This window comes from Sceloporus occidentalis, unplaced genomic scaffold (assembly GCF_023333645.1).
Source record: "Sceloporus occidentalis isolate IW3139 unplaced genomic scaffold, rSceOcc1.0.p SCAF_2, whole genome shotgun sequence".
Taxonomy (NCBI): domain Eukaryota; kingdom Metazoa; phylum Chordata; class Lepidosauria; order Squamata; family Phrynosomatidae; genus Sceloporus; species Sceloporus occidentalis.
Genome location: NW_028316982.1, coordinates 246317085 through 246331193, shown reverse-complemented (window position 1 = coordinate 246331193; position 14109 = coordinate 246317085). Strand labels below are relative to the sequence as shown.

The following is a 14109-nucleotide window of genomic DNA, read 5'->3' as shown; positions in this document are numbered from 1 at the left end:
AGTTGCAAACAGGAAGATTCCTTCACACCTATGAGACAGATTTATGACTGGGAGATGTTTCACAGATACAAGCCATTCCGGTATCAATAGTTTTCCCATGGCAGAGGATGCCTATGGATCAAGTGATGTGTAAATTTGGTTTTGCTTTGATGTAGGACAACAACCTCTGCTGAGTATGTGACTAGGAACCTATTTAAGGTTCAGTTTTTCCTTTTGTTCTGGGTTCCATGGTGTTGACAGGCAGGCACTCTGTCAGTCTGCTTCTCCTGGTGTGCGTCCACGCACCCCTTTTCCCTATTTCCCTTCAGTGTGTTGCTGCATCTACCTTGATTCTGAAGGAAACCATCTCAGGCGAGTATTACCATTAGAAGGCCTTGTATTCTCTCTCCACTTTTCCTCCCTTTCTTCTATTAGCCTTGGGTGATTGCATGAGTGAAAGTATGTGTGGGGGTGTGTCCCCCCCTGTGCATCAATAAACTAGCTTAAAATTCAAAGATTTTGCCTTTGTGTCAGTTCCTGGAAGCTCTGGTCCATTGGTAGACAGGCTGGGATTCGGTCCAGAAAGGGTACTTGTAAGGAGCCCGATATTGGTGTGTTGAGCTAATTAATATTCCCCCAAATTTGAGCAGATATCCTTACAGTATCCCTTGGTATTGCAAAAACGCTTTAGTCATAATCTCAGGTGTTATTTAGATTTATAGCTCATCAGATAGAAAAATGGACATAGGTCAAAGGCAGGGGTAGGCAACCTTTTTGAGCTGGGGGCTGGGTTGCTGTCCCCCAGACAACTGGGAGGCCGAAGCTGGGGGGAGCTTCCACCCTCCGGGGGCGGGGCCAGCGCTGGAGGCCTCCTCCTCTTTGCTGGCCCCTGATAGGGCCCCAGGCCCCGTCAGAGGCCAGTAGGGGAGCCGGCGGGGGCCGCCAGTGCTGGAGGCCTCCCCCTCTCTGCTGGCCCCTGACAGGGCCCCAGGCCCTGTCAGAGGCCAGCAAAAGAGCTGGCGGGGGCCACCAGCACTGGAGGCCTCCCCCTCTTTGCTGGCCCTGCCGGCTCCTTCCCGGCCTCCACGGAGGCCGAGAAGGAGGGAGGAGGCTGGCGGCCCTCTGACCTTTGGTCTCTCACGCGAGGGCGCGGGGCCTGCCACTGGTGCAAGAGGGAGGAGGCCGGCAGCCCCTCAAAAGCCCCGCGCGAGTGGCCCAGTCCTGCCGCCGATTGCCGGAGGCGCGGGGCCTTTGGCAATCGGCGGCAGGACTGGGCTCGGGCCGGTCCCCCGGCCTCGGCGGGCCGCATGTGGGCCGCGGGCCGGGGGTTGCCAACCCCTTGTCAAAGGGTAAGTCACACTTTCATCCTCAGAGGATCACAATGGAAAACCCCTCTGAAGAAACTTGCCAAAAAAAAACAAAACCCTATGATAGTTAAAAATGATTTGGAGGTACACAACAACAACAATGACTTAGCCTTGGCCATGCATAGAAAAAAAACATTAAAATCAATGGGACTCATTCCTAACACTGAATTCAGTTCAGTAATTATAGCTTGTTCCATGCAAAGTTAATCTTTCTGCTAGTTCTCAAATTTCATTGGCTTATTTGTATGCTGCTTTAGTATATAATATACATCCCACCCAAAAACAAGCACTTTTGAGCTCCTTTGATTATAGTGGTGGTGATTTTAAACATATGCTTCATTCACCCAGTGAACTAAATGGCACTTCAGTTGCTATCATCACAATGTTTTATGCCATTACCACTTTCTATGTAGTTTCTAGTGCTATGCATTTCTGAATTGTTCCATAAGAAGTTAATTTTGCACCATCTGACATTCTTTGTGGTGTCTTTTGTACTGCAAGTAATTTAATTTGTTTGATTCTCTGTTCTTCCCACATTTCTTAAGCAAGTTATTTGCTCCAGAATTTCAAAGCGAAACAACGCCTGTAACAATTTATGAAACTTTGTTGTGCAGAACTGACCTTCTCGGAATTTTATATTAGGAGTGGTTTACTCAACAAGTCTTTCTACTACGCAAACTGATTGCTTTTGAAGTTACTCATGCTTACGTTTTGAAATGTAAAGCAACAATCCTTCATCTTATGTTATATAATAGCTCCCCAACTCGGTAATATGGGCTGATATAGGCTAACTAGGAAGTTAGTAAGTTATCCAGAGAAACTGAGAGAAGGCATTTATCTTCTGAGTCAGCATTCTTCATTCTCATGTCCTCGAAATGTCATCTGCATCTACAATAATCTCCAATCAGCATGGATGATGGGGATTGTAGTCTGTCACATCTAGAGTGTCCTGGGTTGAAGAATGAATTGGTTAATTCCTTCCCAAGAGTTTGGGCACTTTTACAGGAGATACTGTACCTTGAAAGACTTCAATTGAATGATATGCTCACAGTAAGGTTATAGCTGGAAGAGCAAAATTCAAAACTATTTCAAGGTGGGAGCAGAAGTGAAATGTATTATAAGTTCCTAAAAGGATGCTCCTAGATAAGCAACTTCCTACTTACATATGCTGCTCTAAAGGCATGCAATAACATGATAATATAATACAAATATAAGAGGGTCAAATACAAATGTTTAAAACATGCATAAAATACAAAATGCTCTCCTCTGAAAATACCAAGGATGACTTCTTGCCTTTTCCAGGGTCTAATAAAAAAACACTTGTAGCCCTTTCTCTTAAAGCTTGTAAATCTCTCAACAGCCTTGGTGGTTTTTGTTACCTGCACATTTTACCACATTCATATTATTGTAAACTGCAAACTCAGCTTGTGTTTGCAGAGCCAGGAGAACCAGATAGACAGACTGACCGCCTCATATTTCCCTTGTTTTCTCTAACCTGCGTTAACCATTCTTGCAATCCTACGCAGATAAATGGTAAGGTGACTGATTCTATTTCGTCCTTCCTCTCTCGTCCTTCTCCTTCTATTTATTTGTATCCTGCTTTCTCCCCAATATTGGGACTCAAAGTGATGTACAATTTTTAAAAAAATACAATTAAAAACACACAAAAGGGGAACATTAAAATAGAATCAAACTATTCACAGCATTAAAACAATGCAAACCTCAAGCTGAAAGAATAAAATGCAATTATAAGCAGATAAGAACAGTTTAATTTAAAACAATACAGCACCCCCTAGCCCCTTCTTTAAAAACTCTCTGTTTTAAAAGCCTGTTGGAATAAAAATGTTTTAGCCTGCTAACAGAAGGATAAGGTCTCCTTGGAAATGGAGTTCCAGAGGCCAGGAATATCCACCAAGAAGGCCCTCTCTGATGTTCTCAGCAATCCTGCTTGTGATGTGGTGGGACTCAGAGAAGAGCCTCTCCTGATGATTTCAGAGCCTGGGCTGGTCCATATGAGAAGATACAGTCTGCCAGATAGCCTGGACCTGAACCATATTATTAATCATTTTATTATTTTTTTATTTTCTTATATCCCGCCTTTCTCCTAATATAGGGACTCAGGGTCATATACGGCTTTATAGGTCATAACCAGAATCTGATAGCTGTATCACATTAGAAAATAAAGCTGAAATGACAATGCTTATTCAAAGAGCCAATAAGAGTGATGGTGTCAGGAGTGGCTGAGGGACCAGTTGCTATGAGGCAGTGAATGCAGGATGGATTTTACTATTGCTACATTCACAACTTCTCCAAGTTGAACAGGAACTCCATCCCATCAGAGATCTGGCACTGGCAGAGCTCCTGTACAATTCAGAGTAGCAATGGCAAAGATGGCAGTAAAATCAAGTGGCTACACTCCCACTGTGATGTGATTCACTGGCCACCCCTGTAGGGGCAATACAGAAGAATCACATTTTGACTGCACATCACTGATACATTCGTCCCCAACCTTTGTGACACTAAAACCAGAAAAGAAAAACCACATGGGCTGCAGCGTCATGCAAATCTAGTCTAATAGATGCTGTGGAGTGCTAGATCACCAGTCAGAAGTAACAAGTGCATAGGAATCTGTAACAACCTTCTGTATTTTCTTTGTTTTTTCTCTTGTGCAATGACTGTGTAAGGAACTTAACATCTCAAAAGCAAAGTCATGAGTAGAAATAGTCATTCCACTGGTATAATCAATAATCTGTTCTAATAATTTGTTAAAGTTATGTTAAATGGATTTGGGAGCATGTTAAGAGACTCCTTGAATTTTTTTTTTCAGGCTTTATTACATTCTCTTATTGATCATAAACAGGTTTTTTTAATCAGTAAAAAAATAACAACAAAAAAGAAGACATAATGAACACCACAAGCTACTTTTAGAACATGCAACAAGTAAGGGCAAGGAGCTACATTATAAGAAGTAATGGGAATGAATTACTTTTAAAAAATAACTTTACAAGCTAGATAGCTTGAAGGGACAGAACTGGCATGAAAAAGAGGCAATACTGGGACACCTGGCAATATAAAAGATATCCACCACAAGGTGGAGCATTTCCCATCATTCTGCTGAAGAACATGAATTCCATAATATACTGTAATACTGTAATATGTTTTCAGCACAAGCCACAGACTCTGAACAACAGATCGCTAGTAAGAGGTATTGCTTTATTATAGTACAATGATATGTTACCCATTCAATCACAGCCATACTCAATACACGTAGGCTGTTTTACACAATCCATTCTGGGTCTTATATGTATTTTAGAACTGTTATCCCAGGACATGTCCTTGCTGTTGTATGTCTTCAAGTTGTTTCTGACTTAAGGTGAACCTGAGGCAAACTTATATGGGATTTTCTTGATAAGATTTGCTTAGAGGGGTAGTTGCCTTTGACTGAGGCTGAGAGCATGTGATTTGTCCAAGGTCACTGAGTGGTTTCCATAGCTAAGTGGAGATTCGAACCCTGATCTCCAGTTCTAGTCCAAGGCTCAAAGCACTACACCATGCTGGCTTTCTTCTCTGGATATACACTTGTTATTTAAGTCTCGATGTTTATAAGAGCCATAAAGGGGCCAGTTTTTAATAATCAGCTTTACTATATGCCCTTCCAGAAGCAGAGCTTGGAAATGTTACTTTTTGGATTACAGCTCTCAGAATCCCTGAGACAGCTTGGGGGAACAACAATCAGGACAGGACCCAGAGAAGCATGTTATAAATTGTCTGAATGCATACTCTGCCTGTATGTAGTTCATCCACTAAAGATAATTTTGGCTTTTTCCAAAAGCATGAGTTAAGAGCGTTGAAACAGTTCACTGACTGAAAGCCAGTGGTGTACTGGAGCCACGGCTCTTAAGTTAAAAGCACCGCTGTTTATAGAGATGACAATGCAATCTTCCACAACCTTTTTTATTTAATTTTTAATTTTTAATTTTTATTTCAATTAAAAACAACGTAATACTCACAGACAGAAACAACTAAGTATTATCATTCTAGAAACCTCCATATAAACATATATACATATACATACACATAAACCCCTAAACCCGAATACATATGCACAATCATACCTACAATCATACTCATTTATCTCATCCTTAAGATTAATTCTCCCCAATCCTCACAGTAAGCAAGAGGAAAAATTGATTTTCCCTAGCAGCAATGTCTTGTTATCTCTTTTGTAATGCAAAGCATCTTGGAGTCGCTGGTCTTGAGTGAACAGTTAAGACCTGTTAGCTCTACAAAACTCCTCTTGGTGGAGATGAAAATTGGTAGAATTGGTTATACGTGGTACAGTTTGAGTCTCCCTTATTGGAAATACTTAGGACCAGAGGTGTTTTGGAATTGGATTCTTTTTTAGATTTTAGAATAACTGTATTTGCATATATGCACTTAATGAGATATCTAGGAGATAAGACACAAGTCTAAACACAATTTTAATTTATTTTTTTCATATATACTGTATACACATAGCCTGAAGATAATTTTATGCAATATTTTTAAAATAATTTTGCGTATGAAGCAAAGTGTGTGTATACTGAACCATCAGAATGCAAAGGTATCACTATTTCAGCCACCCATAAAAACAGTCTTTGCCTTTTGAAATATTTTAGTTTTCGGAATTCTGAATAAGGGAGACTCAACTTGTAATATGAGTAATTTCCTCTTGGGGAAAGGTTATTTTCCAAATTAATTAGTGTCTCAGCAAATCTTGCATTTTTCTCTAACGAAAGACTAGAAAGTCTTACACATGTCTTGCAAATCAGTGTTTAGTCAACAGAAATAGATTTTCCATGCCCTTTCATGGGTTAAAAAACATATATTGAAGAATTAGAAAGACAAACTCCCAGCCTATATTACTCTGTTGGACAGAAGACATCACAGTCTTTTCAGACTTTGAATTTATAGCATATAAATCTCAACTTAAAAAGGCTTTCAACCATCTCTACAGACATAGAGACAGTCATGTAGTGTAGTAGTTTGACTAGGACTCTGGGAGAATTGGCTTTAAACAGCCATGGAAATCACAAGCACTTAAGAATAATGGTAAAGGGCAAAAAAGGGATGAATGGAAGAAGGTAATTAAATTCTTAGAAACAATTTGGGGTGAAATAGCGGTATCATCACTTAAATAAGAGATCTTTGGCCAGGGCTAAGGAATACTTATTATTGGTGTAACTTTAATAATGAAAGGGAAATGAGATCCACTAGAAATGTAGAAATACGGAAAGTCAATGATTGTAAAGAAGATGGATGAAGAAGATAGGAGGAAATCATTATATATGTGTATAGTTAGTATGTGAGGCAAGCATGATTGTGATAATGAATGAAAGGAAGATAGAAGTATAGGAAGAAGGGCGCAAGATTAGTAAAAGTAGAAGAGGAAATATGCAAGTGCAGAGGGTTTGAGTAGGTAGTTAGATATAATAGAGAGAAGATAAGGAAGTTAGAATTAGATAGAAGATATAAGAAGGAATAAGAAAGGTGAAATTAGGGAAGGAAAGTAACAAGAAGAGAGAGAAAAGAGGATAATGAGAGGGAACGTTTGAGGGGTTTGAATGCTGAAGTTACAGATGACTATAAATCTGTAACAAATCTCCATCAATTTAACAATGGAAATAACTGTAAATTATGGGGAATATGCTGTATGTATGTGTTTGTATCATTGTATGTCTGTACGTGAGTATGTTTTAATAATAAAAATTAAAAAAAAAAAAAGAAATCACACTGAGTGACCTTGGAGAAAACACATGTTCTCAGCCTAAGAGAAGTCAGTGGCAAACCTCTGAATAACTCTTGCCAAGAAAATCCTAGGAGCCTGTCGCCATAAGTAACAGTCTACCTGAAGGCATGTTATAACCATAATAGGCACATATACTTATCATTACAGATACATTATCTAAATCAGAGAAAACTCACTGAAATCTTCCTTCCTTCCTTCCTTCCTTCCTTCCTTCCTTCCTTCCTTCCTTCCTTCCCATTCTTCAATAAACTCTTTATTCAATCCTAAAAATGCATATCAGATCTCAGTTTTCCCTACATAAAATCAGAGTTTTCTTTAAGAAGTGTTCTTAAACCATCCCACAGATCTTTGCCTGGGAAACAGAATCATGTTATTTCTCAAGTATCCCACACGGTTATGCAACAAGTACAGCAAACAGAGTGAAATATAGTCACCCAAATGTAAGTCTGCCATTTTTCCAGGCTGCTTTGGATTACAGTGGGAGCACAGAGTCTGGCTCCTTTAAATTCCTGCTTGATCCTTAACTTCTTGAGAGCTTGGCCATTCACTTGCTTCCTTACAGATACTTCTCAAAAGACAAGACATCCATAGTATCATACAATCATACAATCATGGGCAGGATACAGACCGCCCAGAAAGGGCACCGCCCTGGTTTGCTGCATGAGGGAGGCGCAGCAGACAAACTGCACGGCTCCCTCGTGCTGCAAAAAGAATCCGCAAAAAGCGGGTTCTTTCTATGGCACGGTTGTGACGCTGCAAGGCGCCAATGGTGCACTTGCGGTGTCACAAATGCGCCGAGACGTGCAGACACTAGGCATCTGTCATGTCAAAATGGCAGCGCCCATATGTACAGGGCACTGCCATTTTGACACCCTCGTCACTTACGAGGGGCGAGGGGCATCTGAAAGTGCCGTCTCTCACACGTCATGATGGTGCCCCATAGGGCCCGTCTAGCCAGTGCCATAGAGTAATAGAGTTGGAAGACACCACAAGTCTGGGTGCTGTCCCAGGTTCTGCATAATCTGACTTCACCTTGTCAACCAAGAAACTGTATTTCAGGAGTTGGAAACCTCAGACCTTGCAACTGAATCTGCCTTTCCTTGAGTTGCAATGTGGCCCTATAATTTTCTCTAGATTGCCACATTCCTCTTTTCCATGATATACGATGGCTTCTGAGGTTTTTTATTTATCACCAACTCCTAACTAGAAGCCAGCACAGGGTATTTTGGTTTCCCTCATCTGGACATGCCCCAGCTTGTTAACATCCTTTTGAATTGTGGTGCCCAGAACTAGACACAGAATTCCACGTGAGATCTGACCAAAGCAGAATAGAGTGGCACTATTACATCCTTCAGTCTAGAGACTATAGTCTTATTGATGTAGCCTAGAATCATATTTACTTTTTTAGCTGCCTCAGCACACTGCTGACTCATGTTCAACTTGTGTTCTACTAAGACTCCTAGATCCCTCTCACATGTACTGTTGTCAACTTAGGTGTTATCCATCCTATCTGGAAAGACAAACACCCAGATTATATCACTGTTGATGGCTCACACAAAAACACAAACATACAATCCCATTCATGCCAGAACCTGGCACCTGAAGTGGTGTATGTCTAGGGGCCAGAGGCCTCCAGCCTGTAGTTCCCCATTTGGCCTGCAGAAGGTTCTAGGGAAACCCGTTTCCTTACCTAAAGCCCTTCCTCCTCCCAGTAGCCCCATCTTCTGGTGTGGTGAGATTCACCAATCTGCTATTGTCCTTCCTAACTGGGAGGCAAAAGGCATGGGGGAATCCTGCTGTCACCCATGCATACTGATCAGAGATATCAGCAGAGTTTTCCCCATGCTCACTTGCCCTACTAATTGAGAAGGCAAGTAGCATACACAGGAATCCCTCCTCTTATCTGCTGTCACTGATGAGAAGTAGCATCAGTTCCACTTGCTAGTGCATCCTCCCCAATGAGGAAAGCAAAGCAACTTGATCAAGACACCAAGTTGGGGGAGGGACTTTGCTCTGTGCAGATCATGTGCATCAGAGCCAGTTCCCCAGCCCAAGCACCAGCTGCAGAAATGTCCCTACACCCACCATCCTGACTAGTACAACCTCACTGCCCAATATACTTTCTCCAATTCACTTTGAACAGTGAAGCCAACTGCCCAATGAACTGGGGACTAAGGGATGTTAATAGGCATGGGCATATCCCATAACATCCCATAACCATAACAAGCTTAGGGGAGCAGTTAGTGCAGTGGTGTTGGGGGAAGTCATCTGCCCCCTCCCCCAACCAAATAAGATTCCTTACCCCTGGATGTAGACATTGATAGGAGGTCATCATTACATCTCCATGTAGAATCCACAGCCAGGAAAGAATACAAAAATCTTGTTTCTCTTGCTTTTCTGTGATTTATTTTCAAAAGAAGCCATACTCTATCTAAAAAATCCACTGTGAATCATAAACATTTGAAGAAAGCAGATAAAAACAACCAAAGAAAAGCTTTGATAAAAATCTCCCTGACACTCTCCTGGGTACTTATTTCTTGTGCCTGCATAGATTCACCTTGTAAGACATACTGAGCTCTCTAACCTGAGACTTTTCCAAAGAGATGACATAAAAAGGCAACATGGTAAAAGGCAGTCTAGTGGCACCTGTCTAACTGATTTGTTTCAGCATGTGCTTTCATGGATATCAGTTCACTTGTTCAGATGCACTGACGAAGCAGTCGTGAAAGCTCATGATATTTCCCCCCCCCCTCACCCTCCTTGTTTTTGCAAAGATGTGCATGATATAAACTGGCAGGGTGAGGTTTTTTGAGGGGGAAGGAAGTCACCAAACAGCACTTTCTTTTCATCACAAGTCCCTTCCACTGCATCACTGAGTACTACAGAAAAAGTACTACCACTTAATGATCACTTAATAAGAAGCAGTGAGAAGAGCATAGCATAGAATCATAGAATCATTGAGCTGAAAGACACCACAAGGGCCATCGAGTCCAAGCCCCTGACATGCAGGAACTCTCAATCAAAGCATACCTGACAGATGGCCATCCAGTCTCTGTTTAAAGATCTCCAAGGAAGGAGACTCCACCTCTCTCTAGGGGGTTGTGTTCCACTGTCTAACACTTCTTAATGTCAGGAAGCTCCTCCTAATGTTTGGGTGGAATCTCTTTTCCTGTAGCTTGCATCCATTGTTCTGGGTCCTGTTCTCTGGAGCAGTGCTTGCCAAGAATTATTGTCTTTTTGAATGAGGCATGTCTTCTTATGATATATCCAAAATAAAACAGTCTCATTTTAGCTATCCTGGCTTCTGGAGAGAACCCAGGTCTGTTTTTCTCTTTGTTGTTGTTAACAGACTTTGAGTAAACCTTGACTCATAGTGACCCTGTGAATGAGACATCACCAAGTCTCCCTATCCTCCACTGTTCTGCTTAGATCTTGTAAATTCAGGCCATGACCTCCCAAATTGAGTCTCGCCATCTGGCATGTGGTTCTCCTCTCTTTCTACTGCTTTTTACCTTTCCTAGCATTATTATTTTTTCTAATGTTGTGCTTTCTCGTGATGTTGCCAAAATACAACAATCTCAATTTGATCATTTTGGCTTCCAGGGTGATTTGAAGCTTGACCTGTTCAAGGACCCATTTGTTTTTCTTTTTGACTGTCCATGGTATCCTCAGTACTTTTCTCCAGCACCACTTCTCAAATGCATTGATTTTCTTTTTATTCACTTTCTTCACTGTCCAATTCTCACATCCGTACATGGTGATGGGGAATACAATGGCTTGGATTATTCTAACTTTAGTGCTCAGTTGTAAATCTTTAGTCCTGATAGGTCTGCTGCATTGTGATTCAGGATGTTATCAATGCACACTTCAAATCAAAACTGACTAAATGCAGATCCTAATATCTGTTCCAAAATGTATCCGGGAATCATAGAATCATAGCGTTGGAAGAGACTACAAGGGTCATCCAGTCCAATCACCTGCCATGCAGGAATTCACAATCAAACACCCCCAAGAGATGGCCCTCCAGTCTCTGCATCCATTGCTCCACGTTCTAGTCTCTGGAGCAGCAGAAAACAAGCATGCTCCATCCCCAATGTGACACCCCTTTAAATACTTAAATAAATGTCTCAGGCCCTGTGCAGACCAGCACTTTGAGCCGGCCAGGGGGTATAGCGTAGCGTCTACACGACTCACATCCTAGCTCCATCCCCAGGATGCTGTGCCACCACATGTCGCACCACACAGCACGTGGCATCATGGCACTCCTCCAGCACTGGGTCTGCATGACGCAGCCCTAAAGGAGTGTCATATAGCTGCAGTGCCATGGCTATCACTGCCGCTTTTTGCAGCTCCTTTTTGCACCCTGGAAAGGCCAGATGGGGCTGCGGCATGCAGTTGCCACAGCCCCAATCTGGCTGAAAAGGGGCAGGTGGAGGCTGCACAACCCCTCAGATGAAAACAGAAGAACTCTAGGAGGAGGCATAATTCCATGCCAGATTTACCTATACTTTTTATTTTTCTCTGAAACGTTTACATCTATATTTAACATGGTGTTCATGGCACTAACACCCACTGGTCACAGTTAGAACTGCAACCCGCTACTAAACAAGTAATACAGAGACAAGAAGAGGCAATATGCTCTCTGAGAAGAAAGATGATAGAAGCTTCTCCTTGCAAACCAGCAAGAATTTACAAGGGTGCATAAGATTGCAGATGGGCTTTGGTACTCCTATTAATTTTATTGGAATCAAAAGAAATATTTGTCAGTTTCTACTAGATGGTGATAGTAAAGAGCCCTTTAAAAAGCTAAAAAGCTAGAAATTTTTTTAAAATGAAATAAAACAAAGAATTGATTTTAATCTGTAATTTTGCAATGCTAGACCAGAGTACTTACATATTGTAGAGAACCCATGTGCACAACTGGAGCCCAAATGGCAATCTGTATTATTTTCCTCTTTTTCTCCTTGTACAAATAAAACTACTTTTCTAGTTATCATTATTATTATTATTATTATTGCACAAGATGACAACTTGCCCAGAATGTAATCTCAGCAAAAACAGACATATCGATCGATCAATAAATAGGTAGACAGATGAGAGACAGATTTTTTAAAAACCACACTAGGAGCTTAAAAGGTGCTGCCAGTATCATCCTAAGCAGAAGATGGTTAGACCACTTGTGACATTTCTGGCTATTGAAAATTTGTGATTATTTTCATTCCCCTTTCTCTATGAAGATGGCTACAGACAAAAAGAAGAAGAAAATAACAAGCAGACCACAGGCCATTTCCACACTCTAAAGCAAATAATCTTTTACTCCAAGCCATACGATAACTCTGAAACCACAACTCTCCATCACAATGAAATTCCATCTGCCTGGGAATATTTACACTAAAAGTTTCTCACCCTCGAGTTTGCTTACCTCTCCTTGCACTCTACCTATATTTTTGTGCTTACCTTCCATGTGATGGAGGGGCAAGCCGCCAAGGTGAAGGTAACTTTCTCTGTCACTACGTTGAATGTGACATGAAACATGATGGCTCATATCCATGCGATCCCAAGGCCCGGTTAAAAAGGCTTGTTCCACACTCGGGTCACACTGTTCTTATACACTCAACAAACGCCAAACCTATTGATCCAGGCCAAAGCACCACAAAGCTGAGAAGGCCATACTTTTTCCAATAGCCTTTCTTCGTGAGTGTGTATGTGTGAGCAAGAAAAAAAGAGAGAGAGAACTAATCAGCTTAGCTGGTTTTACCAGTCTGAGTTGAGACTAACAGGTTAGCCAAACAGTTTGCATGGGGGAAGGGAGCTGAGATCTGAGTAAACAAATGAAATTGGCGCATTTATGAAAGCAGAGGAAACAGACCTCCTTTGAGAATTGTTCCTTTGTCTCTCCTCTCAACACTGACACAGAGCCATGACACGCATTGTACATTTAGACATGCTCCACAGGGAGCTAGGCTTCTGTGTGCCTGTCTTAACTTTGAACCACTGTTCAGCGCTACCAAGAGATGACCTTTCCTATGGGGTCAAATAAATCTCTGCCATACACAGAGAATGATAATTCTATTCTCCTTGCAACAATAGCAGCAATGCCATATGATTAGCTTTGTTCGCGGTTATTCAGCATTATTTACAGTTGGCTTAAATGTACATGTGCACTCATTTCAAGGACTGATTCCTCTTCAAATATCCTTAGAGGAAAAGTAACCATTCTTTAGAAAACATGTTGGCATATAATAATCTTTTTATAATATACACACCATGTTAAAGTGTTATGCTCCCCCTAGATAATCTAATCAGGCTTTGAAGGGTTTAATATATTCTATTGTGAATTGCTACACTGGCTTTCCTATTCTTTGTAAACCACCACATTTACATTCACTAGCAATGTGGGCAGTCATAAAGTCTCTGGTTGAAATCCTTGCTCTCCTTTTTGGCTGGAAATAAGCACAGATACTAGAATAACATAACTTTAACATGAATTCCCTAGCTGTATTCATGCCATAATGAAGCAGAATTGCTGATAATTTTGACTTATTGCTCATGAGCACTTGCTTTCTCTTGGCTTCTTCCACCAATGGGAATGGCTAAACTAAACAAGGAAACAAAGACCTGAATTCTCCAGTTAGTTCCCACCGTAGACCCATTATATTAACAGGATTGACTGACTCACCATTCAACAGTGGATTCACTGGGTCTGTTCTAGTTGAAACAAACCAATAGGACCCAGGCTAAAAGCTTCCCATTACAACCAAGCCAAGCCTTCCAGCGATTATCCAAGTGATAATCATAACAGTCCTCATAGTCATGCCACCAAGAAATCTGAAAATGCAAGCTGATGTATTGATCCATATTGTTAGCCATTTTCATCAGGAGAAAGAAGAAGAAAGGAAGGAGGGATGGACAATGAGAGTGGCCCTGGAGAGAGAATGGGCAAAGATAGAGGTGCATTTAATTTGGCCAAGAAAT

The 14109-nt window shown here is 41.3% G+C and overlaps 1 protein-coding gene across 1 annotated transcript in view; it reads right to left on the bottom strand.

Moving 5' to 3' along the window:
- Nucleotides 1-12669, bottom strand: part of LOC149319929 (spermatogenesis-associated protein 13-like) — a 201194-nt gene extending 188525 nt beyond the window's left edge. Inside the window, exon 1 of the mRNA XM_089512606.1 lies at nt 12592-12669. Coding sequence (XP_089368732.1) covers nt 12592-12669 — 78 coding nt within the window. The remainder of the gene's footprint in view (nt 1-12591) is intronic.
- Nucleotides 12670-14109: the final 1440 nt, after the last annotated feature.